The sequence below is a fragment of the Leopardus geoffroyi genome, chromosome E3, assembly GCF_018350155.1.
Source record: "Leopardus geoffroyi isolate Oge1 chromosome E3, O.geoffroyi_Oge1_pat1.0, whole genome shotgun sequence".
In the NCBI taxonomy this organism is placed as follows: domain Eukaryota; kingdom Metazoa; phylum Chordata; class Mammalia; order Carnivora; family Felidae; genus Leopardus; species Leopardus geoffroyi.
Window position 1 is genome coordinate 1,557,404 of NC_059340.1, and position 27,108 is coordinate 1,584,511.

At 61.8% G+C, this 27,108-nt stretch overlaps 1 protein-coding gene across 9 annotated transcripts in view; it reads right to left on the reverse strand.

Annotated features, from left to right (window-relative positions):
* Positions 1–27,108, reverse strand: part of MAD1L1 (mitotic arrest deficient 1 like 1) — a 324,285-nt gene that overhangs the window by 180,258 nt on the left and 116,919 nt on the right. For 8 of the 9 annotated variants that reach the window (XM_045462002.1, XM_045462008.1, XM_045462007.1 and 5 more), the window contains one exon: positions 21,329–21,473. The exons of the other annotated variant lie outside the window; for it this stretch is intronic. In XM_045462002.1, coding sequence (XP_045317958.1) covers positions 21,329–21,473 — 145 coding nt within the window. The remainder of the gene's footprint in view (positions 1–21,328; positions 21,474–27,108) is intronic. 9 annotated transcript variants of the gene reach the window in all.

Below are 27,108 nucleotides of genomic sequence, written 5' to 3' on the forward strand. Positions count from 1 at the left end.
TTACCGCGTGCGGACGGAAAAGCCCCTTCCGGAGACAGATTCGCAGCCCTGCAGCCACCGGCCCTCTCCTCCGTGTGTTCTCATGACCGCCCAGCACTTCTCGTTCACACAGAGCTGCTTCTCCAGGGGCTCACAGGTGGCTAAACGAGACCGCCTTACACAGGAATAAATCCCGCTTCTGTAACTAGCAATATGTCTTTAACCGGAGGATAATAAAAATCACTGGCAAAGGCTAACCGACGGATCTAATTTATTTCGAGACTTTCATAAAGCTGGGGATAAAGCCCTTTGTAAAAGCTTATTGGAGAGCCCCAAGGAAGCCCCCAAAGAGAGGACGTCCCTGACTGGGATTCGCGGGCCCCAGGGCAGGGAAAAGGCCAACCAAGTCCCTCAAAAGAAGGGGAGGGAAGAACAAAGTGGGAGCCGATGTGTCGCCCCAAGGGCTCAGTCCTCACCCGGACGCAACAGGAGGCTGTTCCAGGGAGAGACCGCACACGGCTCCTCAGGCCGGTCCACACGGCCCCGCGCTCAGCTGGGAGGGCACGGGATGCACACAGCAGAAATCAAGTCCACGCTGCCCTCCCGGGGAACCCGAAGGAGGCCAAACTACCCCCACCCAGGAGGGCACTGCCCGCAGCACGCAGCCCACCGGCCCCCACGCTCCCCCCAAGACCACGCTGGGTGGAGGGTCCTGCATCACGGGAAGGAGCTGCGGTGCCGGCGGGTAGGGGGCGGGCTCACTGCTGGACCCACTTCCGTCTGGCAGACACCCCCACCTGGCTATGTGCCCACTCCCAGCCATAGAGTCCGCATCTCTGGACACCCCCCAGGGTGCTCGGATGCGGGCGGTTCACAGGCAGGCACTGGGGCGCTGAAACGCCCCTGCCCACCTGCCGACGCCTTCAGCGTGGGGGGCCCTGTGAGTGACGGGGCGTCTCGTGTGTATTCATCTGCTGCTGGGCCAGGAGGCTGCCCTTCTGCTGCCCGGGAGAGTGCAGACCCCCTCTCCCACTCCCGGACTAGACTCTGTGAGCCCAGGACGCGCTGGTGGGGGGGGGGGGGGGGGTCCATGTGCTCTCCCTGGGGCACCTGTCACACCTGCCGCCCTCTGCTAGGGCACCGCCCCGCTTCTTGGCTGGACACTTGAGGCCGCGAGGAAAAAAGCCTCTAAGCACGGTAAAACTTAACTGGAAACTAATGGTCTAGAGAAAACAAAACTTCACCCGGGGCAAATGCAGCAACCGTCCAACTTCTCTCACATTCTTCTGGAAATCAGACCCTGTACCTGGAAAGCGCATCTGCGTGAACTATGGGAACGGATTCCGGGGCTGACGTCCCTGGACGTCAGACAAGACACAAACTGCTGTCCACACGCCAGTGTCACAGTGGATTGGGGCCAGGCAGGCGCGGAGCCAACACTGGACCCCAGGCCACAGACGAGCGGGACTCTCGGGGACCCCGCGAGACTCTTGTGCACCTTCACGAACTCCACCCTGGACCAGTTCCACCGGAACCCCTGGGAACAAAGCCGTGTACCGGGCACACCACACGGCCGCTCACGTGGACATGACCGTCACGTGCACCCATCCTGCTCGTGGACAGACGCAGAGACTCAGTTGAGGAGCGGGCCTCCAAGGAGAGGGTCCACGATCCACCGCAGACCCTTTTCCTCACTGAGCGCTGCCGTCCCGGGCAGACAGCCGGCAGCCAGGACCCTCCCCGCCGAGGCACCGCGGGCAAACGTCAGTGCCACGTGTCCCCCCCTTCTCCAGACACAGCGCACGATGGAAACGACCTACGGCACGAGTAGACAGCCAGCGTTCTGGAGAGGGACCGAGAGACGCCTGTGTCCCGCCCACGGCCGCAGCACCGAGCCGGAGTGGACACCCAGTCACCTTGCAGATTGCTGCAAACCCGGAGCAGCAGCATGTCACGGGGCACGGGCCTGACTCCACGGCAGCGCTGGGAGTGCTCTGCTCCAGAAGAACTTCCTCCCTGGTCCTCGGACTTTATTAGGGGCAGTTTGGGTCTTCATGGGTGAAGTTAACCAAAAGATTACGGACTCTGAACCGCTCTCCCTGCACTTGACTGTTTTCCATCTGATGATGGATGATATTTAATAACTTCCAGTCTGAGTGCGCTCTGGCTCTGTAAATACAGATCCCATTTTATTGCTACTTAATAACTATTACGATGGCTGGGGCCGGTCCTACTGGGCCTAATGTTCCAGGAGGATCTCGTGGGAAAGGTAGCCGACTGCGGCTTTCCATAGTGGAAACACACATGCACACTCACACACACATGAACTCACGCACAGCACACACGTACATATGCACCCACGGGCGGGTGCACACCCGTGCACACGATGAACGCACACTCACAGATCACACAATCACACACGTACACAATAACACACACGCTCATACGCACACGCACCCTCACACATTTGCACACACGCACTCTGACACGCCTTCCGACACAAGGAGGTGTGACCGACAGACGGGAAGGAGCCTAGGTCAGAGTCAGGTGCATCTGAACTACAAGCGGGAAAAGCCGTCTCCCACTTTCCCCAGCCACAGACTGCTCACCCCGGAACTGGGATTCTGCAAATCCTACCTCAAAGAATTTTGAAAATGACCACGTTCACGAAGATGAGTTAAGTGTGACGGACGACAGCCGTCACTCGTATTCACGGAACGCTTACTCGTTCAGGTCCCGCGCCGGGGGTGTGACAAGACGTTTACTGAAACAGACTTTACTTCCAACCACAGACCTCACCCACGGCACACGAGGCCTCTCACAGAGAGCGCGGATGAGCAGCCGCCCGGGGGGGGACTCTGATGGCAAAATCGCCCCCCGCTGAGAGCACGGGAACCTGCAGGACCCCGGGCGCAGCCAGGCCTGGCGTGGCCCTCTCGGCCACACTCCCGGGGAGGGGTCGAGGGGCACGGCTTTTGTGTGCTTCTTAACCCCCGAGCGAGCAACACTGTAGCACGGCTTGTTCGACTCCTTTCCCACGTCTAGGGTGTCTGTCACCTGGGAAGTTTCCGAGTGATCCTGCAGAGCAAGGGGACTTCTAAGAACACGCATCACATCAGAGCAGCACTGGCTGCAAACGTGTGAACAACCCGCTGCGATCACGCGCACCGTCTACGGTCACACGCACCGTCCCAGGTGGCACGCACCGCGGGCGGGTAAGGGGCAGCGCTCACGCAAGCGCCGTCTACGGTCACACGCACCACAGGCAGGTGGGGAGCCGCGAGCTCACGTGTGCGCCACCGGTGGTCACAAACACTTCCCCAGCACTCCACAGGCTCGGCCCCGTGCCAGGGCAGCGCACACCCTCGTCCCCGTCCAGGGGAGGAAGAGACGGCGGAGAGACAGGAAGGCTTGAGGGCAGAGGCACTGAATGACCGGGTTTAGTGCCAACTCGGGTTTTCCCAGCCTCAGTCCCTGGCTCTGCCCCCAGAACAGAAAGTCAGAGCGCACCTGCCAGCCCCCAGCCCAGGCACTGACTCCTTTCAGACACAGCCAGGAACACGGCCTTTGGGCGCCCCACCCACCAGGGGCAGCCGAGGTCGGGGTCGCGCACAGACCCAGAGGTCCTCCGGTCCCTGGAGAACGGCACAGCCCGGCCGGCCAGGGTCGGCTTCCTCCCTCCGAAGGAGAACGGTGGCTGCACACGCCCAGAGAGAGGAAAGTCCCAGCGCCCCGCCGGAGTCCCGGGCGCCACAGACTCTCCTTCTTGTCTTGCAGGACAAACCACCACTGCAAGCTGTGCCCCCCTCACTGAACATTTTGCTACAGCTCGTGGTTAAGTCCAGGAAGCCAGGAACTACCCCGTGCTGGAGAGAATCCCACAGAATGCTGAGTGCCTGGCTTCCCGGGGCCCCTGGAGGCAGCCTGGGCTGGTAAAGGGAACAGTGGGGCTGAGGGCAGGGGAGGCCCAGCCCCCAGACAGAGAGCACAGGGTCCCCCTCACCAAGTGAGGGCATGGGAACCCTCCCCCACAAATAGAAGGCACAGGGTCCCTCCCCCACATTGAGAGTGTGGGGACACACACACACACACACACACACAGAGAAGATGTGGTGTCCCTCCCCCACACTAAGGGTGTTGGCCCCCCCCAATAGAGTGCACAGGGTCCCTCCCCCACACTAATGGCATGGGACCCCCAGACAGAGGGTGTGGGGTCTCTCCCCGACACTGAAGGCATGGGGACCCCCAGACAGAGGGCATGGGGTTCCCTCCCCCACAATGAGGGTGTGGGGTCTCTCCCCGACACTGAAGGCGTGGGGACCCCCAGAAAGAGGGCATGGGGTCTCTCCCTGACACTGAAGGCATGGGGACCCCCAGACAGTGGGCACGGGGTTCCTCCCCGACACCAAGGGCACAGACGCTCTCCGGGACCCACTCTCTGGGCACCGAACAGGAGGACAAGCCAGGGGCAGAGGCCAGCCACGGGGGGCCACCCAGGGAGCACTGGAACACTGACATGGCCTCGCAGGCCAAGGGCAGCCAGGGAGCCAGGCACAGCCCGCAGAGGACGAGGGCGCCTCGGTACCCCTGGAACGGTCACCAGGAGTGCGCTGGAGGCAGCTGTGACAGCAGCAGGACGCGTGGCTATTTTTAGCGGTGGCGCTGGAGAGGCCGCCTGGCGGGGAACCACGTCTCGGAGCGTGACCACCAATTTCCACCTGCAGCCAACTTCCTTTCCGCTCAGGATGAAGGTTATTCAAAGATTTGGATTTCTTCGGAACTGAGTTAAAAGGAGAGCAGGTCTCCACAAGACGAGAGGGGATTTTAAAGCGTGAACGAGGACACGGAGTCCTCGCCGGTCTGCCAGGGGAGCTCGGGGCCCCTCTCACCGCCCGCCCAGCCTCCCGGCACCAGTTAGGCCTGAGCTGGGGGACTGCGGCCTCCTTCCAGCGAGGACGCTCAGGGCTCTCCGCCAGCGCCGCACTGGGCTGCGGGCGCCTCGGCCAGGGTGCCGGTGGGGAGTGGGAGGCCGTCGCCCGGGGGCCACACGGAGCGGAGGGCAAACACCTCAGGAAGGAAGACCGAAAGTCCTGTAATGCTGTGCTTTAGAAACTCAGCATTCGTGCAAAACCACCTCACCGGCAAAATGTGAAATATGCAAATGAAGACGGCGGCGGCCTCCCAGTCCCCATCACATGGATTTCTCAGAGCCCTGGACAAGCTGACGGGCACGGGGACGCGGCCGGCTAGAGCCGCCAGGGCTCACGGACACGTGTCGGGACTTGGGGACCGGGTTTCACCTGCTGGCACGGATGCATCTAAGAAACACAGCCGCGGCCGGTGAGCACCATTCCTGCCCCGCCAGCACGGAGTGCCTCCTGTGCGGGCTCGTGCCCAGGCAGGCCGCCAGCCGGCTGGGACTCGAGGGCCGGCCTCAGAGGAGCAAGAGCCAAAGTGACGATAAACGGAGACAGACAGAGCAGAGGGCGTCCGAGAGGCCACCGTCTGCTTCCCCGTCCGCAAGCAGCACAAGCAACGGCAGCGACCAGGTGGCCCCCAGGCCTGTCTGATGGCGGAGACCCAGCTCCTCCGCCTCAGAGGGACCCAGTGGTCACCTCCTCCCGGGCACCTGCGACCCAGGGCGTGCCCAGGACTACCCAGGGGTGCGAGGAAAACAGGAGATCCAACTCACCCTAGTTTTTAGAAATCATTTGGTTTTTAAAGACTTCCCAGGCAAATGTACTCAGATTCAGTTAGTGTTTCATCACCGACATGCCTGTCAGGTGGATATGCACACGTCGGCGCACACGTGGCAAACTTTTCACAAAGGGCACAGAGTAAGTGGAGAAAACGGTGGGTAAGAGCTCCAGCTGGCCTGGGGCCTCAGGCGGGAGAGGACAGGGAGCGGCCTGCAGGTATGCTCGGGGGGACGGGACGGGGGCCTTCCGGAAGGCGCGGGGCAGCAGGGACCAGGCTGAGAGCCAGGCACCAGGCCCCCTGCACCACCCACGGGCCACCCCCAGGACCTGAAGAAGGGATGGGGGGCATCTCCAAGACTCCAGTCCTGGGCAGAGCCCCATTCCCCACCCCCCTGCCCTGGGCACCGGCACCCCCAGAGCAGCTCATCTTCCTGCCCTCTGCACTGGGCGCTGCTGTTCCTTTAACTGTCATTGTGGCCGTTTTCCAAGTTGCTGGTTTTAAGTCCTTGCAACCAACCCAGACGTGCCTGTGTCTACCACCTCCCCACGAGCACTTCCGTGGGCCCTGAACACCCCCCAGGGGGCAGGCGGGAGGGGTGGCAACAGGGATGCTCTCGGGAGCCCTCTGGCAGGGGCAGCGAGCCCTCACACACACAGGGCACAGCACAAGTGCCGAAGGCAGGCAGGAGGGGGCCGCTCAGAGGCAAAGGCAGTGAGCGGGGCCAGAGACCAGAAACAGAGGTGGGACGCTGCCCGTCACCTACCAGGGGCTCCAGGCAGCAGACGTTTGCCGGGTGCCTACTGTACACGAAAAGCTTCCTACAAGCTAACTGCTGTTGAACAAAACAGAAAAGGCCCTTCCTTCTCAGGAGAGAGAAACAAAGATGACAGGACAGGCAGCAGCTGGGGAGGCTGGGAGCCAAAGAAGCAGGGAGGAAGCACCAGCAAAGGCCCAGAGGCCTGCGGAGGGATGGCGGGGGGCCCAGGAGGCAGGGGCATGGGTGGGGGGGATGCCTGGCCCAGCAGAAGCACCAGCAAAGGCCCAGAGGCCTGCGGAGGGATGGCGGGGGGCCCAGGAGGCAGGGGCATGGGTGGGGGGGATGCCTGGCCCAGCAGAAGCACCAGCAAAGGCCCAGAGGCCTGCGGAGGGATGGCGGGGGGCCCAGGAGGCAGGGGCATGGGCGGGGGGATGTCTGGTCCACCGCACCCAACATAGCACGTTCCAGGCGGAGCACGAGGAGAAGGTGCTGGGCCCAGGCGGCCCCCGCTGGATGAGGCCATGGTTTCCTAGCTCCGACGGCACAGGTACGCCAGGGAGCCGCAGATCCGGGGCCAGTGGTCTTGTGCAAAGGGCGTGAGTGAGTTGCCTCCCGCGACCAAAGCCAGGCGGCACCGGTTTTAACTTTTTTAAGCTATTGGGATTTCATCTGCCATTTGCGGAACGGGGACACGAGCAGTCAGCCCGGGGAAACAGGAAAGCACAGGGCCTCCGATCACACATACTCCACGCAGGCCACTGTGGAAGAGCCACGCGTGCCTGGAGGCAGGGCGCCGCCCCGTCTCCGCAAACTCGTGGCCCTCGGCGAAGGCACCGTTAGGTCTACACTGCCAGGGCACCCCTGAGGCTGCTGCAGCCCCAGCACGGGCGGGGCGGGGGCCAGGGCTGCGATCTCTCCCAGAGCGTGCGGAGGGTGGGGAGGAAAGGAGACGAGGGTATCTGGATGCAGCAGAACACAGCCTCCAAACCGCGCGAACACGGCCCAACGAGCAGGGCCGAGAGGCCACGGGCACGGGGCCAGCCCTGCCCTGACGAGGGAGAAGCAAGAAGGCACGCCTGCCCTCCCCTCGCGGCCCCTCGGGGTCCCGTCCTCCCCAGTCCAGGCACTGCCGGGAGGAAGCCCCACGCGGCCCCCCACGCGCCCGCCCCCGCGCCCCCGCAACCCCCATCTTCATCAGTGTCTTCAAACTGCAGAGGGATAAAAGGCACTTTGCTTTGATTTTATTATATTCCCTAAAATTGCTTTTCTCTCTAGGTCTTTTCTGCTGCAACCTGGGTCCACTGCCCCCTCAGTGGATAAAGCAAGAATACCTGCGACAAGTCTGGCTTTCTAATGAATTGCGCAAACGGCACGCTCCCGTAACAAAACAGGCCGACTTTCTTGGATATAACAAAATGGATTCAACAAAAATGTCAGCCTAGAGAGGTAAACTGAAAGGACGATATATTAACACCTGAAAATTAAACTTTAAAGCCGAGAGGCTCCTGCTCACCTGTGGGAGGACGAGGGCCGCTGTCACACTAAGCAGAACAAATGTTAAATCGGAAACCACGGGCCGGGTGACATCCGCTACCCTCGTGCAGACTTTCTTCGAGGATCAGACAAAAGAGAAGGGAGGCATTTCAAGTAAGACAGAAGCAAGGTCTGAATCTGAGCCTGAATTTCAATCATGCCCGGGCCCTGCCCATGCAGCGGTGGGGGAGGGGCGGGGGGCTCCCAGACCCCAATTCATGGAAGATCCAGCAGCTCCGCTTTGCAGACCCCACCCCTCGGGAGCTACCAGCCTGGGCAGGACAGCAGGGTGCAGGTGTGGGGACAGCCGGACGGGCACCGGGAGGGCACTCGGTCAGCGTTTCTACAAGACCAGTAAACGGATCAACAGTGAGCAAGCTCCTCTGGGGGCAGAGGGGATGGAGGGGGACAGGACCGTGGTCGCTGGAGGCGGGCAGGGTGTGACAAAGACCAGGACTGGGTGTGGACAGCGGGGGGGCCTGCAGATATCTGCGGACACCTAGCCGGCTACACCCCAGACCACTGTCTGCATCTGAGCCTCGCACCGTGCGGATAAAAGAACATTTCAACACGGGCCCGATGACTCGGCTGCGGCACAATCCCGGCCCTGGTCGATCACAGGTCCCCACTGCACCGTCTCCGAAGTGGACGGGACTCTGACGTCCGGCGCTACCCGCTGAGCCGCAGCTCGCGTACCACCCAGGGGCCGGTGACGGGCAGGATCTGAGGCCCGGCACAGAACTGCTTACTCAAACCCTACCTTTTCACGAGATCCCACCTGATCTGTACGTGCGCCCCTGAAGAGGCAGTGCAGAGCCACCAGGATTACTTAACCTCTCTGGTCTGCGGGGCGCTCACCTCTACCGCAGAGGAGGCGGGGGTGATAAGGCGCACGCTGCCGGGCCACGTGGCGTGCCCTCCACAGCTACATGAGTCCTGCCTGGAGGGGCAGGCTGCGCACCGGGACAGAGGCGAGGGGGACGGCACAGAAGGCCAGGGTGCCCCCGGAAAGGGCGGGTCTGGTCAAGCCTCCTCATCTGCAGTCAGAGGGACCGAGGGCACCGGTCCGGTTCAGCCTGGCACACCTTGGCAAGGCCTCCCACACCACGTGCCCGGTCAACGGGCCCCTGGACACCATCGAGGGTACGTGTGTGTATGAGCCACCCTGACGGCGCAGGTCCCGGGGTAGGGCGGTGCGGACGGTGCTGTGGCGTAGAGGCCCTTCCTCCTCAGAAACGCCAGAACCATGAGAACAGACCGCACCCAGAGGCACGGACCGCCTACCCCAAGCAGGCGCGTCCCTGCCCACCTCCACGGCCACCTGATGGTGTCAAACCCACTGTCAAGAGGAAGGCCCCTCGGCACCTCTGCGTGGAGCGCTCATCACCGTGCGGAACAGGGCGTGCGGGGGGCCGGCTCTGGGTGGGGGCAGGCGCACGGCAGGATGGGCAACCAGAGCCCAAACTGGGCCTCGGGGCACTGCACCCTCACGACCCACACCAACGGTGCCAGCGCCCTGCACGGGGCGAGGGGAGCACAAGAAGACACTCTGGGCACTTAGAAGGACTGTTTCTCGGAAGACAGGACGGGCATCGAGCATGTTAAGTATTTCCTTCCACGCTGAGACCCGGAACGCGCAGCATTAAAAGGAAGGCACACAAGAGAAATCCCTTAATAAGATTAGGAGACTCGAGGGCTCAGAAGGAGGACGCAGGAAGAAAATAAGGACAGGGCGCAAAAGCAGCCAAGGTTTAAGGTCTTTCCCAAGAGAAATGGACGCGATCCGCTTTCACAGAGACAGAAGGCCATGATGTCGAGCTGCCAGCCACCCACCCGAGCCCAGGCCCCCCAGAGGGAGGAGCCTGTGGCCACGGACAGGGCAGCTGCTGTGGCAAAGGGACCCTGCCGTTACACCCAGGGACGTGGGGAGGTGCCCCCATCAGCATCTGTTCCCTGACCGGGGCTCCCCTCCCCCCAGGGCTCTTCCCCACACTGCACTCCTCCCAGCCCAGGGCTCATCCTCACCCAGGGCTCCTCCCCCAAAAGCAGTCCTCCCCGCTCAGGGCTCCTCCTCCTCCTCTCATGGCCCTAGTTCCAGATGGTGCCACCTCAGGTCACATGCATGGTCACCCGGGAAAGGCAGACAGGTGCCCTGAGTGCCACTTTCAGGCTCCCGGAAGGTTTATTACCCAATTACACTGAGAGGTGAAATGAAAACAGAAGCCTGAGGTGACCTGACCAATGAGGGAGGCCTGAAGGCAGAGGTCATCAGCAGAGTCCGGGGAGGAGCCAGGCCCGACACGCGTGGCTCCAGCCTCCAGTGGCCCGTGACCCCGTCGGGAACACGGCAACACCCCACCTCGTAGAGCTTCTACAAAAGAGGAAAAAAAAAAAAACACCGCGTGTGAAAAGCTTCACAAGAAGGCACGGCTTCCTCCAGCACGGCTTCCTCCAGCACGGCTGGTGGCGAAAGCGTTCAAAGCGAAACGCTTACCGCGCGATCCAAACACGCAAGTTGACGTTGCGCATCCACACAAAACTCCCACACAAGCGTTTACTGCAGCGTCCTTCAAAACCACCAAGGCCTTGGGGTGCCTGGGTGGCGCAGTCGGTTAAGCGTCCGACTTCAGCCAGGTCACGATCTCGCGGTCCGTGAGTTCGAACCCCGCGTCAGGCTCTGGGCTGGTGGCTCAGAGCCTGGAGCCTGTTTCCGATTCTGTGTCTCCCTCTCTCTCTGCCCCTCCCCTGTTCATGCTCTGTCTTTCTCTGTCCCAAAAATAAATAAACGTTGGAAAAAAAAAAAAAAAAAACGCCAAGGCCTGGACGCATCAGCTCGCCCTCGCCAAGTGAGCGCACAGGTAGGCTACGTCGCGCCCAGACAACGGAGCGGGAGCCTGCGCTAGAAAGAAACGAGCCATCCGGCCGTGAGCAGACACGGCGGAACCCTGAAAACATACTGCCAGAGCAGCTCGTCTGGAAAGGCTCCACGCTGCACGACTCCAACCGTGTGATGTTCTGGAAAACGCACAGCTACAGACACGGGGGCACATCGGCGGCCGCCCGGGCTCTGGGGCGGGGGGGGGGGGGGGGGGGGGGAAGGAGGGTGAGCTCACGGGGCACAGGGATGTGAGGGCGGTGACATCGTTCTGTGAGGTGACACCGCCATGCTGCACACACGACATCACGCATCTGTCAAACGACAGGACACACGAGGCTGAGAGCCGGCACTAACGTAGGCTGTGGACCCAATTAATCATAACGTCGCCATCACGGTTCATCGGTTGTGACACACGGACCCAACTGATGCAAGGTGTTAGTAGCAGGACAGCCATCACTGAGACAGAGGAAGAGGATCATGGGAGGTCTGTACTCTCTGGTTCTTGCTCTTATAAACATAAATGGCTCGAGAAAATAGAGTCTATTAATTGAAAAACAATTCAAATGCATCACACGTTATAGGATTCCACTTACTTAATACCGTTGAAATGCCAAAAACAGCAGAGACAGAAAACAGAGTAGGGGTGATGGGTGGGTGTGGTTCTGGGGGCAGCAGGCAGAAGGTCCTTGCGGCGGGGGCACTTTGGCGAATCTGCACATGGGCTCACATGACACAGAGCCCCTACACACACGCTTGCGCGCGCGCGCGCACACACACACACACATACACACACCACCAACACCAAGCGCCTGGTTTTAACACTGTGCTGTAATCACAGGACAGGTTTGCACGGCAGAAGCTGGGGGAAAGATATGTGGGGCCTGTCCACTACCTTCACGACTTCCTGTGGATCCGTAGTTGTTAAACAAAACTCAAAGCCACCGACCAAGCTCTGGCACGGGAGGTTCACCCGGGCGCTCCTTCCCTAGCTGCCTGCAGCGCTCAGCAAACCCCCCGCAGCGTTCCAGGCTCCCACTGGTCTGCTCTGTGCCCTAGAGGGAGGCGCCCTCGGGTTGCGAGCCAGAGGCTGTGCAACGGCCCCGGCTCACAAGTGCCCGGCGCAGAGCCTGGTGCGCGGGACTCGCTCCACCACAATCTGTGGGACGAGAGGGCCGAGGAGAGGTGAGTGAGTCTGGGATCTTCCGATCCCTTTCCAGCTTCCCATCTGCCTGCGCTGTGCTCTGAGCGCAGGAAACCTTGCCTGAAGGTCAGCCTGTGCACATCCAGAGAGAATGTGAGAAAATGCTTGAACGGAACGCAATAAAAATAACCCACATCGAAACTGATGTAGTAGGCATTTTTGATAAAAACTCTTAGAAAAGAACAACAAAGGGGGTGCCTGGCTGGCTTCTGTCAGCGGAGCGTGCAACTCTTGATCTCGGGGCTGTGAGTTCGAGCCCTACGTTGAGTGTAGAGATTGTTTAAAAAAAAAAAAATCTTGAAGAAAAGAAACGAAACAACACATAGCAGGGGATTCCATTAACGCAATGAAGAGTATCTACGAGAAACAAACAGCATGTGTCATCCTCGGCGGTGAATTACTGAAGCTTCCGGAGATCTGCATGAGTCAGGGACATCACCGCTGTCACTTCCGCGTGACAGCCGACTGGCGGCCACGTCAAGAAGACAGGGAAAGGACAAACGAGGAAAGGCACGAGGACCCGGGAGGAAGAGGTGTGCCGGGGTTATGCACCGACACGAGGCTCGTCTCTGCCCACGTAGCGAGGTCGGCAGGACTGCCGCGCACACGGTCAGTGCGTGTGCAGACACCAGTAACACACACGCACACACGAGGTTCTCAGAGACACCGTCAATGCTGCACCCAAAATAGAAAACATGCAGGGAGGGCGCCTGGGTGGCGCAGTCGGTTAAGCGTCCGACTTCAGCCAGGTCACGATCTCGCGGTCCGGGAGTTCGAGCCCCGCGTCGGGCTCTGGGCTGATGGCTCAGAGCCTGGAGCCTGTTTCCGATTCTGTGTCTCCCTCTCTCTCTGCCCTTCCCCCGTTCATGCTCTGTCTCTCTCTGTCCCAAAATAAATGAAAACGTTGGAAAAAAAAAATTAAAAAAAAAAGAAGAAAGAAAACATGCAGGGAAACGTCTAATAGTATGCATCGACGAAGTTCCCATCCAGAAGACAAAGTCCAGCTGTCATTTCTTCCCAAACTGATTTACAAATTCCCTGAATCCTTATCATGTGCCAGCAGAGTTTTCCACATAAATTAGCACTCTGATTCCGAAATGCGTAAGGACAAGCAAAGGACCAAAATTAGCCCAAGTCTTAAAGAACAACAACAATTTTGAAGGTTCGCTACCAGGTATTAACACATCATCAATGGACACAGGGTGGTGTTGGCGAAAAGACAGAAAGGGCCGACGGAACAAGAGAACCCAGAGGCTGCACTCCCCATGCCCAGTGCCTGGTGGCTGGTTATGGCCATGTGACACCACACAGGGTAAGGGATATCTCTCAGTAAATGCTCCTGGGCCAACTGCATATTCAACAGAGAAAAAATAATCTTTTAAAAAAAAATTAATGTTCTTATTTATTTTTGAGACAGAGAGAGAGAGAGAGAGAGAGAGAGAGAACATGAGCAGGGGAGGGGCAGAGAGAGAGGGAGACACAGAATCTGAAGCAGGCTCCAGGCTCCAAGCTGTCAGCACAAAGCCGGACGCAGGGCTCGAACTCACAGACTGTGAGATCATGACCTGAGCTGAAGTCGGATGCTTAACCGACTGAGCCACCCAGGCAGTCCGAGAAAATAATCTTTAAAAAAATTTTAAGTGAGGCATAACCGACACGTAGCATTAGTTTCAGGCGGGCAACGTAACGACTCAGCGTTTGTATATGCCACCAGATGACCACGAGCGTAAGTCCAGTTAACATCTGGGGAAAAATGATCCTGACATGTGCAGGCCAGGTTAGGTCACCCGTAAAAGGTGAGGCCATAAAGCAGTTAGAAGAGCACAGTTAACTATCCCCATGACTCTGGTAGCAAAGGTCACAGTCATTAAGCTCACCAAGGCTCTGAAAGCGTCAGCAGAACGGTAACGAAATCAGTCCGCTGGACTGCGCTAACATTAAAAGCTGCTACTCGTCAACAGACACAATTCAGAGAGAAGCAGCAAAGCCGCAGACCGGGAGATGCTGCGGCCGCATCTCCGACAAGCGGTTCGTGTTCAGAATGAGGAGAGAACTCATACAACTTCAGGAGCAAAGGGCAATCAGCCCCTAAACCCCGCATGGGGAGGGCCAGCTCCCATGCGTCCCCCCACCCCCCCAGAGCACGACTGAAGCCAGAGTCTCAAGGTTCTGGGGCAGACCCAGGTTCTGGGCCACGCATGGGGTCGGGTGTCCACAGAACGGCCTGCAGTCCCGCTGACACTGTGCGTGGGCATCCTCAGCCAGCCAGCACTCCACACCCCTGCATGCCCGACACAGATGGGGCCACCACTCCCCGCCCCCAGGATGTCTACCCCACCAAGACCACCACCCAGGAGGACCACCACCCCACTCAGGGACCTTTCAAAGGCGGGACATCATCACTACCTACCACGGACTCTGACTCCCCCTCTAAGTAAGGCCCAGTGACCTGTGCCCTCCTCTCAAAGACCACTGCACTCTGGAATCTGGGGTCAGGGAACGGTTAGGATGTAGAAAAAAAAGAGTTAAGCTTCTGTTTTCATTTGGTTTTTTAATTTCTTGCTAAAAACTTACCTTTAACTGCTCGGCTTCTATAAATAACAAGATTCTATAACCATATTGTGGAATATTAGGGGCCCACTGGAAATAGCTCATCTCAAATAGGAAAATGGTTTGTGTTCACCCACTTCTGGAAGGCAATTTTCAATCGCTTAAAATAGTCGTGGTATTTTACCAAGGTGATTACACTCTTAGCTATCAGTAACAATTAAACCCTTAGACGAGAGCCGCTTAATAAGGTCTCAAAATAAAACCGCGCACTCCAAGCACCGCGTACCGAAATGTCAAACACACAAGCAGGGCCCTCGGTGGACACGGGAGCCCAGAGCCGACGCTGCGGCCCCGCCGTGTGGCAGGGGCACCACACACACCGCTCCGTCCCGGGGGACGGGCAAGGACAGGGAAAGGCCAGCAACCAAAACACCCCAGAGGTGCCCTGACGAGGAAGCATCTGAACAGGAGCTGCCGGGCTAGCGTCTGACACGCTGCGGAGCCCAGGTCACTCGAAGGTGAAGGTGGACGTGCGCCCGGCACCGAGCAGGGAGCGGCAGGCTGGCCGCGCCCCTGCACAGTCGGGCCTGATGAACAGCCTCATCACCCCGCTGGCTGGCGAGGCGGGTCCCCGTGAGCCGGGCCCGGGGCTGTGCAGGAGATTGGTATCGACCCATCGGGAACGTGCCTTCGAGCGACAGTCAGTATAAGCCATCAGTCAGCGCGAGGCAATCAATACCCACTCTCGCCCTAACTCAGCAAGGCCGGTGAGCGCAGCGGGTCAGGGTGAAGACTGAATTAGGCCAGGAAGTGCCACTGGCTTCCAACCTGCTGAGACAGGAAGAATGGAAATTTCCTGCCTTGGGACCCGAGCGGTGACCTTGCGGAACAGAAAATGCCCGAGAAGGAAGCCGGGTGCTTCCTACGCACAAAGGCGGGGCGCGGCCTGAGCACGGAGGGGGTCGCACCTCCCAGCACCGTCATGAGGCGCCTGTGTGGACGGGGACTCCCCCGGGGATTCTAACGGGGGGCGGGGGAACCACGCGTGTCAGGGAGAACCCCAGTGATCTCGGCAAACACAGAGGGTGTGGTGCTCGCTCAGCAGGACGCCTACGGAAACAGGGGTACAGGGCGTGGCCGCTGTGCCCGGCAACAGGACGTCTCCGAAGCACTCCACGTTTTCTCCTGTCGACAGGCAGAGGGCAGACCGTCCCAGGGGACTCACTCGCTGTGAACGCAGGACGCACCGGCTCCCGCAAGGGACTGCTTCCCTGGGCGGCCCCACCGCCCCCTCCAACACACAGAAGTAAGAGTACTTTGCAAACCCACAGGACGTTCGTGTGAGTGACGCCGGCTTCTCTCGGGCTCCAGCGGCTGGGGTGCCCCTTCCGGGTGGCACGGCCCTCCAGCCCACCCTGGCCCGCCGCGCAGGCCCACTCCCCACGTCGGGCAGTCTGCCGGCCCGGTAGGCGCCTGAACCTCCGGGTCTTGGCGTCCACAGCACCTCCCGCCCTTGACCGCACGCGTGGCAGGCCAGGCCAGGAGGTTTCTGCAGATGGAATTACGTCAGGGACCCTAAAACTACGGGACCACGCCGCCCATGCCGGCCAAGCCGCGTGAGCTCGGAGAAGCAGGGAACTTCGCCAGCGCGGCCGGGAAAGGAAGCCGCCGAGACGTGAACCGTGACAGGACGTCAACGGCCTGTTGCTGGAGGGACCGCAGGGAGAGCGTGAGCAAGAACGCGAGCCGGCGCCAGCGGTGAGGACAGCTGGCATGGAACAGGACCCGTGGTCCTACAACCACACAACCGAGTTCCACGACAAGCCCAGCGAGCCTGGGCATAAACTCTCCCGGCGGCTGGCAAGGGTGAGGCCGGTACCTGCCGCGGGCTGCTGGGGTCTGGGAGCCAGGGCGCGGCCGGGCCTGCCCACGACTGCCAGATGACACATTCGTGCCAGTCCCACTGCCACGGCTATGGTACCACCACGGCAGCCACGGAAAACTGGCAAACACGGGCTCCTCATAAGGAAGAACTTGGCTCGCCTGGCGACGCCACGGTCCCCCGCCTGCAGACCAAGTGGGAGCCGCAGCCACCACCTCCGGCCCAACGAGGAGCAGCCCATCCCTGGAGACAAGGGCCCGGGGGTCGGGGACTCCCAGGGGGCCACGCTGCAGGGTTCCACGAGCGCCCTGCGGGGCACCCACCCCGAGAGATGAACACTCAGGTCCGCACAAAACCTGTGGGCCATCGCTTCGAGCAGCTGTATCTGTGACAGCAAAACCTGGAAACTACGAAACGCCCTGAGCGGTGCAGAGTCCCGCTCGACAACAAAGAAGGACCACCTGCTGACCCAAGCGCGACCCAGGTGGACGAGGGCCACACGCCGAGGGGAAAAGCCAGTCTCAAAGGGCCACGCGCTGTATGATTCCATGCTGACCACGTTCTTGAAAGGACAGAACTTTGAGGACAGAAAACAGATGAGCAGCTGCCGTGCCAGGGTGCAGGAGGGGAGGGTGTGACCGCACCTGCAGGGGAGGCCGTCTGGCACCCTGAGGGCGGGGGTGCCCACGCGGATCTACGTACGCGTGCACCAGGATCAGAGCGTGGCACCAAAATTACATGCCACGTCATCACCGGGGAAACCGTGATGGGTTAAGGGACCCTCCTGTGCTACCCTCGCAACCCCCAGTGACCTACGATTACTGAACAAAAACAAAAAGCTGAAGATACAAAGTCATCACCCGGGGCTAACACGCTGGGTGAGGGGTCGTGGGGGGTGGGTGGTGGGAGTCGGGGGTCAGGGTGGCAGGAGAGGGGCTGGGATGACCCACGTGCTGGAGGCTGGAGGCGGGCACGTCCGTGGGAACACGCGTCTGGCTCATGAGAGCTCGGGGAAGAAACACGGGGAAATGTTCACAGACGCGTGTGCACACGTGAGTTGGGACACACGCTTCCCGGCCCTGCGAGCTGAGAGGGCCACGGAGAAGCCGCGCACTCATGTGGCTCGCGGATCCTGACGCCGTTCTCCAGGGAAGGGGATGGGGTCCTGGAGCGGCGGCTGGCGCCGGGGTGGGCGGGACACACCTGGATGAGCCCGGGGCACCTGGCGGCCCCCAACAGCAGGGAAGTGGGGGGGGGGGTACACCCCCACACTGACAACTGAAAGAGCTCCCGGCGGCCAACGGGACAAATTCAAGCAGCACGGCGGTAAAACCCAAGCCTACAACACATCCCCGGGAGCCCGCCTGATATGCCTAAGTGTCCAAATTAACGGATAAATGGAAAGCAGAGTCGAACCTCACACAGAAGAGTCCAGAATGGAGCTACTGCGCCCTCTAGGAGGGGCGTGACCCCCAGCCCCCAGGTGTGGCCGTGCACCGTGGGGGGAGAGACCCGGCTGACCCGGCACAGCCGGGTAAGCAAGGCCAGCGTCCACACGGGGAAGTCAGGCTATGGCCGGGGCCCCTCCCTGCAGGGCTGCCCCGTCCCCCGGGGGCCTGGGAGGAAAGCCTCGGACATACCCCCGTCCAGCACCTGCCACGGGACGCCCGCGCCGCACTCCTGGCGGTGGACTCGTCCACGCAAGGAGTCCGAGAACTGTCATGGCCCGAGGAGAGGTGACGACTCACCGTGGGGGGGTCCAAGACAGAGAAAGGGCTGAGGGGCAATGAAGCAAACAGGAGGACGGCACAGACTTCAGTCAACGGCCCTGGTCAGGCCTGGTCCCTGAGCAGTGACGACCGTTCCAAGACCGTTTTGGTCTAAATCACAGACTATTCCAGAAAATAAGTTTTATTAAAAATAAAAACACGAATGGTTTGAAATCAAGTAAGACCCCATCAGCAAGCCCCACGGGAACAGCAGTCACCCACCCAGGTGGACACGAAACGGGACGGAAGCCGCGAGAGCTCGCCACGACACTGGCCAGACAGCCCCGAAGATGGAGCTCCACACGCCCCCCTGCACGCACAGCGGCAGTCATAGGCTCCCCGCTAAGACCGCTGGACCAGCCACAACACCCTGTGGCCAAGGCGCCACGGGAGCCTGGGGTAAGAAGGGGCCGTCCCCAGGGGAGGGTTGGAGAAGGTGCCTTCCGGACCGACGGGGAACAGAGACGCAGCCCGTGCGCACATCCAGGCGGGACACCGGGCCCCAGCTGTGGTTCTGAGCGGTGCACATGCGGGACGGGTAGGCGGCAGACAGGGCGCTCCAGGCCGTGCCCCACGGCTCAGGCCACCGGCGGCCCGCCGTTCACGAGGCCCTGGAGGAGGACGGAATGAGCCACACGCACCCACCACCGGCAAAGCTCCACCAGGGTGACCGCCGACCTGCCCAACCAGCCTCACCCCGGACGCCCTCCACGAACCCTCGCGAAGCCTCCTTTCCTAAGACGGCCGCACGTTCCACTGCCCACGTGCGACAGCACTCTCACACGGCCTCACGCGCAGGGCACCCCGGTCCAGGATGGGGGGCTGCTTTCCCACGGCACGGGTGACCCGGGGCCCCCCACAAAGAGGGGATGCTCTGCACCCGTGGCTCATGTTTTCCCTTTAGAACTCGTATCGCGTCTGGAGGTCCGTCCCTCGTGCCCCCCCCACCCCCATTTCGTCCACATCCAGCCTGTCTCTGGCAGCCACCAACCTGCTCCCCGTGTCCGAAGATTCGCTGTGTCGTGTCGCTCGGCGGTGTCCTCCAGGCCCGCCCGTGGTGTCACACACGGGCGGGGTTTCCTTCTCTCCCGTGGCTCAACGATAACCCGTCGGGCACCTACCCGGCGCCTCCTTCCCCCGCCCAGCGCTGACGGGCACCGGGGCCGCGTGGCCATGAGCGATGCTGCGCCAGGGGAGTGCAGACGTCCGCGCCACGCACCGGATTCCCTTCCTCTGGGTGGGTGCCGGGCGGGGGCGTGCTGGAGGGTGCGGCGGGCCCGGGTGGACGTGCCTCGGGAACTTCCACTCCGTCTCCTCCCTGTGACTCTCGCGAGCGCTGTCCCCGCGGAGCCCGTCTGGCGGGCACCCGGGGCCGCTTCGGTGCACGGCACCGCTGCTCGTCCCGGGGATGGGAAAATGGGGACGCAGAGGGACCGAGCGCCTTCCCCAAGGTCACAGGTTAAGGTCCCCTGCCCGTCACCCCGGAAAAGCCCGTGCTTCCCACGTCATGGACCGCAGCCCGTCCTGGCCTCTCGCTCACAGCAAGTCAGGCGCAGACAGCCCACGCAGCCCTGACGTGCCGAGGCAGCTGTGCCGTGGACGTGCCCTCCCGGCGGCTGTGCCTCCTGCCCCAGCTCCCTCTGCCCGCGTTCCTGCCCATCCCCCCGTCTTCCACGGAGCCAAATTCTGCGAGTGCCCCTCTCAAACCGAGCCCTCGGGCCGCGGCTCAGCGGCGGCTTCCGCTCCCACGAAAATCCCATCACGGTTGGCATGTGCGCGCGTGTCCCTCCTGCCCGTCCGGCTAGACTACAGGCACTAGAAGGGCCGTGACCCAGAACCTGTGCAGGTGACCTGGCGGCACGCAGTACGTGCTGGGGAAGGGAGGGAGGAGGTGGGGGCACGAGAAGGCGGCTCCAAACCCCTGCCCGTAACCGTCCACAAGCACCAAGGCCACGGGACCGTGTCCTCGTCTCTGCCAGAGGCAGCCCAGGCTGCGGGGGTGGCCGCCTGCAGAGCCAGGATGACAGGGGTGGTACCCAGGGCCTGTGTGCAGAGCTCGGCTGAGCCTGACCTGGGAAGCCCTGGACCCAGGGCCCTGAGGGATGCCAAGGCTCTCGAGGGACACCACGGCACGGCAAGGAACGTGCTGGAGAAGCCACAAAATGGCGGGCGCTTAGCAGCTGAAATACGACTTATCCCCTAAAACCTTCATAACCACGTGGCCCCAGAGCCAAAGAGCCTCGGTTTTCATTAGAAACAATCTGGGCCATCGTGGCCTGACACTGGCCCGCGCGGCCCACACGAGGCCGGGTCGGGCGCAGGCGGGAGGGGTTTTTGTCCAGCGAGCTGGACACCCTGTCCGTGCCTGGAGGGCGTGTGGGGACAGATGCAGGTTCTCTCCTCCCCGTCTTCTGAAACTTCAGCATTCACAGCAGCATTTAAATGATGCCGTCCCACAGAAAACCCTGATCCGTGCTCCAGCGGCTCCGTCCAGCCAACATGGGAAGCTCTGCAGGCACAGGACGGTCAGAGAGAGCCCGCCCCACACACGAGGCCCAGTGCATCTCGGCCCCCGTGAGAGTTCTCAGTCCAAACCACGGGCCACAGACCCACCGGGATCTGGCCACCGAAGGAGGGGAAGGCTGCTCTCGCCCGTGGCCCAGGGAAGGGGTGACCCCGGGTCAGCGTGCGGCCCCGGCCGCCCCGCCCCTCACCGGGAGTGCTAGGTCGCCGGACGGCCGTCCAGAAGGGGACCCACACCTGGGCCCTCCAAGTCCCAGTGGGACCTCCGGGGTCTGGAGAAGTCTTTGCTGTGATTCAAGAACCCTGCGAGCATCGCGGGACGGAGGCACAGCCTGACGAAGCCCCGACTCCGCAGGGAGGCGGACACCTTCTGAGGGGACCCCAGGCAGCCGCACACGAGCCCGACGGCCGGAGGAGCTGGACACTCCTCACTGCGGTTAAAACCGCCCTCGGGCTGGCAGCGATCTCGGGAAGCCTGGATGTGGTATGGACGGGCTGGCGGCCCCCGGCCAGGGGAGCAGAGGCCGGGACGGCGGGCCCCCGCCCGGCCCCGTACCTTCGTCAGCAGCAGGACCCGCTTCTGGAGTCTCCGGGCCAGGGCCTCCTGTGTCTCCCGCCTCTTCCTCTCCTCCAGCAGCTGGCTGCTGGCCTGGCGGACCTCCTCCTGGAGCTGCTGCCGGACCTTCTCCAGCCCACGGGCGCTGCGGGGAAAGGAGACAGGGCAGAGCAGTGAGGCCTGGCCCGCAGGATGGCGCCCCCGCCACGGCCCCCCGGCACCAGGACGAGCCCGTCACGTAGGTCCCAAAATAGAGCCGCACGTGCAACCGGCATGCTGCCATTTCCTTACTCGTGAATAGCTACTTAGAGCTTTTCAGGAGTTTCTGGATTTCAAAGAGACACCCAGGGTGATCCCAGAACACGGCAGGCAGAGGGGGGAGGGGGGGACTCAACCCCACACACAATGGGAAAAATTGTCAGCAGCGCAGCGCTCCGGGGAGACGGCACTTCTGAATGAGCTAAATTACCGGCAAGCACTTCCATCCGGATCACAGCAGCCAGATGTGCCGCGGGTGTGGGGGAGCCCCCGCCACCCGGAGGTGGGGCCCGCTCCCCCAGCGCTGCCCCGCCGGACGCCAGCGGGGCTCCGACAACGGCCAGGGTGCCCCACAACGGCTCCCCCTCCCCCCGACAGGCCAGACCCCCGGCACGCAGACCTTGCCCGTGGGTCCCACGGGAGCCCCATGCAAGTCGTCCCTTCAGGGGGCAGATGACAGCAGGGGGGCCCAGGTCAGGGCTCCGGGCTCCTAACCACCCACAGGCTAACACCCGACTCCCTGGCCCAGCCCCAAAGCACCTTCAGAGCCCGGCCTGTGCCCCAAAACGCGCTCAGCCCCTCAGTCCTGCCCGGGGCCGCCCTCTGCTCCTGACCTGTTCCTAAACAGCAAACGGCAGCCGGCACCCAGCGCTCGTGGACAAGCCCTGACTCCCGAGACCACGCAGCCTCGCGATTCTGCACGCAGGGTGGCCGTCCCCGCGGCCTGACGGAGGGGACGATGACCAGGGGAGGGGCCGCGAGGGGAGGCGTCCCCGGACCCTGCGGGGCCGGGAGGCGCCTCTTCCGAAGGAAATGCAGAAACACGGTGTCTTCAGGATGTGCTGAGAGCTGACGCACGTGGCGCTCACGCAGGCGGCACGGTGAGCCGGGGCCACGCCGGGGAGGGCGCCCGTGGGCTCACGTCACACCTGGCCTCCCACCGCGTCCTTTCTGCTTTGACCCCACGACCTGAAGGAAACCTCACTTCCCGGGGACGGCGGTGGACGCTGTCTTCGGAGGCGACGTGCGCCAAGCCCACTTCCCTCCCGCACGAGCGTGCGGTTTCTGCTCTCATCTCGTAGTTCAGTCTGAGCGTGCGCATGAGTCACAGAGGGAGCGGGTAGGAGGCTGGGCCGGCCCAGCGCGGGAACCCCCGTCAGTAGCTCAAGGGCTCAAGGGAACAGTGACCGGCTGCACCTGACTCCTCTTGGTGCTCCGCAAAGACGTGAAATAAGACAAAAGACAGGTAAAAAGAGTCATTTGAAACCGGCCCGTTAAGAGGCTATTTTCAGTTCTGATTCAACTTGACGCTGTGCATAGGCCAAGTTACTAATCGAGGACTGAGATCAACTCCAGATCCGCGGGACCCAGGTGGGAGCTCACGAGTGCCTTGAAACAGCGTTCCGACAACCGGCAACGTTAACTACAAGACCAGCAGTGGCCCCTCGCTCATACACGCCAGGCCGAGCCGCCGTCCAGCCACGCTCAGGGACAAGGAGCCACGGACAAGCCGCCCTGAGCACAGGCTTGGTGGGGACGGCCTTGGGGGAGTCTGAGAAGCCCCGGGTCCCCCCATGTAGGAGCATGATGCCCACACATCCATGAGGGGGTCAAACCAGAAAGTTCCCCAGCAAGAGCGGGTAGCAGCCAAGAGGCAAGCCGGGGCACAGGACGCCCACGTGTTAGTCTGCTGGCTGCCAGCTCCGCGTGCTTAAATCCCCCCTTAAATCACGAGAGGGCTGCAGCCCCCAGTACCTGGTGGGGCCCACTGCCCAGTCCTGGATATCACAGACACATCGCATCGGCCGAGAGGCAATGGGAAGGCAACGGGGCCCAGGCTGGCAGTCAGAAAAGGAACCTGCCTCAGGGGCACCTGGGGGGCTCAGTCGGTTAGGTGTCCGACTTTGGCTCAGGTCATGATCTCACGGTCATGGATTTGAGCCCTGACTTGGGCTCTGTGCTGACAGCGTGGAGTCTGCTTCGGATCCTCTGTCCCCCCGCCTCTCTCTGTCCCTCCCCAGCTCGCGCTATCTCAAAAATAAATAAATAAATACACATAGAGAGAAAGAAAGAAAGAAAGAAAGAAAGAAAGAAAGAAAGAAAGAAAGAAAGAAAGAAAGAAAGAAAAAGCAAGCAAGCAGGCAAAAACAAAGAGAACCTGCCTGTCCCAATGGTGAGATGCCTTCCAGGGAACCAGGATGTTCCGGAAGGAACAGGGCAGAGGACACATGACCCTGCAGAGTCAGCATTGGGCGAGCAGCTGAGCGTATCCCCAGCCCTTGCCCTTGGCCAAGGGACTCGCTCCATACTCAGGGCTGCTGGCCCTGCAGGCTTCGTCCGCGCTCAAGCGTTTCGGACACGGAAGTACAAGTCACACTCATCTTCAAGGCATCACAGGGGGCGCGCTCCACAGAGGCTTGTCCAGGACCATCGGTAGCCCGGAGGCACCCGGCCGTTCTCAAACGCAGGGACCAGCATGAGCCCGACCTCGCGGGGCTGTGCGTCGATGGGGCACAGAAACCATGTGGCTCATGTCAACCGAGAGAATGTGGCATGAAAGGTCGTTGTCGCTGCCTGTCACGCTGGAGCTGAGATGAGAAGAGAGAGCCCTGATGTCACGGAGCAGCCGCCGCGGGAAGCAGCAAGGGAAAAGGCGGGTGCTATCCAACCTACCAGGTCAGACGTGTGCGGGGTGCTGCTGGAGCGCCCCACCCCCGCAAAGGAGAGCGTGGGGCAAAGGGGCGGGAGTCCACGCACACAACTCAATCACCGCAACAGGCACGTGACGGTCAGGGAGCCAACACCCAGGTGTGTCACTGCCTCGCACGCAGGGCAGGGTTCGGGGGCCGAGGGCACAGCTCTGGGAGATGGGAAGTACAGACCCCCCTCCCCATGTAGGCGTCCATTCAGCAGGAAAGAAGGGGAGGGGAGGGGAGGGGAGGGGAGGGGAGAGGAGATGAAAGGACGGGTTGGGGACAAGGAGTCAGGACAGACACACTTCTGCATATAAACTCCACAGAGACAGAGCAACGGTGAGCCACACACTCAAGGGGCCAGCCCTGGGGCGGGGATCCTGGCCTCGCAGGACAGAGGGTGAGGGATAGCGAGGCCCTCAGGCACCAAGAAGGGCCGGCCTCCCAGAGGAGCGCGCTTTCCTGACGTTTCCACAAATCCTGGCCAAAGTTCCCCAAGTGAGTTGTTCAAGTCAGCGGCCGGCAGACTGCCCCGCCCCGCCCCCACAAGCAGAAAGGCACAGAGGGACCCCACATGCGCAACGAGCCCGCGGCCCAACGCGAGACACTAGTGCCCGACGGCTGACCCTTCTCGTCGGGCTGTCCTCTCCGGTCCACCTCAGCCTTTCTTGGGAAGCAAAGGAGAATACTCATAAAACATTAAACCACTACCTTCCAAGCTGAAGTTGAACTCTGGGGTCACTGGCATTTCCGCGAGCCTCTGGGGGTTCAAAATGAAGTGCTTAGTGCTTGAAGGAGAAGCCGGCATGCCTATCGATCAATGCCTTCCCGAGCGGGCGTCTGCCGAGGGAGACGAGGTCTCAGCTTCTGAGAACCGTCTCCGTGTTGCGGCCCCTCCCGTCACCCTCACCTGAGGACGCCTACTTTCAAGGAACAGAGGACCCGGCTCACTCTGAAGCGGCAGGAGACGTTTTAATGACCTTCTCGGAGACGACCTCGGATGCCGGCTCCGGCCCCACACGACCCCTGCAGCCGCGCCTCCGCGGCCGGTGCTCTCCCGGCCACGCGCCTCTGGGAAGGACCCGGACAGGGTGGTGCTGTCCATCCAGGAGGGACGACCATTCCCCATGCAGCGTCGCGCCCGTTGTGGGCCCAGGAACACGGGAGGGCGCAAACACGCCGACGGCCGTCGCCAGACCCAAGCTCAAAACAAACCTTTAACCAGCGCACTTGGACCGGCGTTCGCAGGCAGGCGCGCGATTACGTGCCCGAGAGCACGCAGTGCAGCGCGAGCTAGCCTGCTGGGGGTGAACTAGGACGGCAGGCGCACGCTGGTCTCTAGCAAGTACGCTTTTGTGCAAAGTTAAGAAAACGTTAACAAGATTTTATTCACGATTTTGCAAAATCTCTAAAGCATCCTCTTCCTACAAGCTCCAAGGAGTGCAGATCAAACCACTAACACATATGCTCTCTAAGCTTTTCCAGTTTACAGATCGTAAATTCGGGCCCTGAGCGGCTCACTGCACGAGGCCCCGTGCACCCCACGGGGCCGCAGCTCAGGCCAAACCGCCATCCAGCAAGTGAGCCTGTTTTCTGTCTGGGGCATTCGGGCACCCATGCCGAGCCAGGATGGACGGGCACACACAGGCCTGGCCCCAGAGTGCACAGGGCCTGGCGGGGGCTGCAGACACACCAGGGGGAGGCGGCCAAGGTGTTGGTTCCACCGAGGCTCAGCAGGGAATGTTGAGAGGTCAAACATTCTAGAAGCTGGCTCATCCAGCAGAAGACAGGGACGGGCTGTGGAAAGGAGCACCGTGCACGTTCACGAATGCCCCCGCAGAACCGCCCCGCAGGAGAGCGCCCCAAGCCCTGCGCACCCTTGGTGCGGCCGCGCCTGTGGGGACCTGGCAGGGGGCTGCGCGGCAGCTCGGGAGGGCGACGATGAACTCACAGAGGTGCACGGGTACCGGCTGCAGAAACTCTCCCAGAGGCAACCATGGGCCACGGGCCTGGAAGCCAGCACAGAGCACCGCCCACGGCCGGCCCCAGCGCACTCGCCGGGGCGGGACGCTAACGGGGGCTTCCGAGAGAGACGCAGAGACGTGGCCCCGGAGTCCCCCGGCTGGAGAGATGCAGTAAGCCCGGAATGGCCCCATTCGGCGTCTGACTGGTCGGGAGCTCCGAGCCTGACCTCCCGTTTCCCCACAGATAAGAAGGAAGCCACTGATCTCTGCCCTGCCTCACGGGCCACAGGGAATCTAATGAGACACATGTGCGAAGTGCAAAGCAAGTGTGAGATCCCCTGCCGTGTCCCTGCCTTCACAGGGGCAGGGGCACTCGGGCACACCTGCCCCCCGCGTTCAGCTGGGGCGGACAAGCAGGGGTGTGGCCTTGCAGGTGCCTGGGAGACCTCCTCCGCAGACCCCTGGCTGAGACGCACACCACGTTACCCCACGTGGGACGAGTGGCAAGAGCAGAGGAGGTGACAGCCAGGGTCTCCGCAGAAGTGGGAACTCCGGGACCTGTCTCCTGAGCGGACAGGCTACCCAGCGTGCCACGGGCCCGGCACGCACGCCTGGTCTTTGCCGGACCTCAAGAATCAGAGACGGAAGGGTGCTGCCACAGTCGGGCCCCTGCGCCCCTGGTGAGTGGGCAGGGGTCACACAGCTGGGGCGTGGCGAGCCAGCCGGGCTCCTACTCAGACCCGGAGCCCCGTCTGCACGTGGGCGCCCTCCCACCACGCGGCCGTGGCCAGCCCTGACCGGCACAGCAAGGGCGGGACTTGGGGACGGAAATGCAACCACAGGCCCCAGCGGTCATGCCACGTGC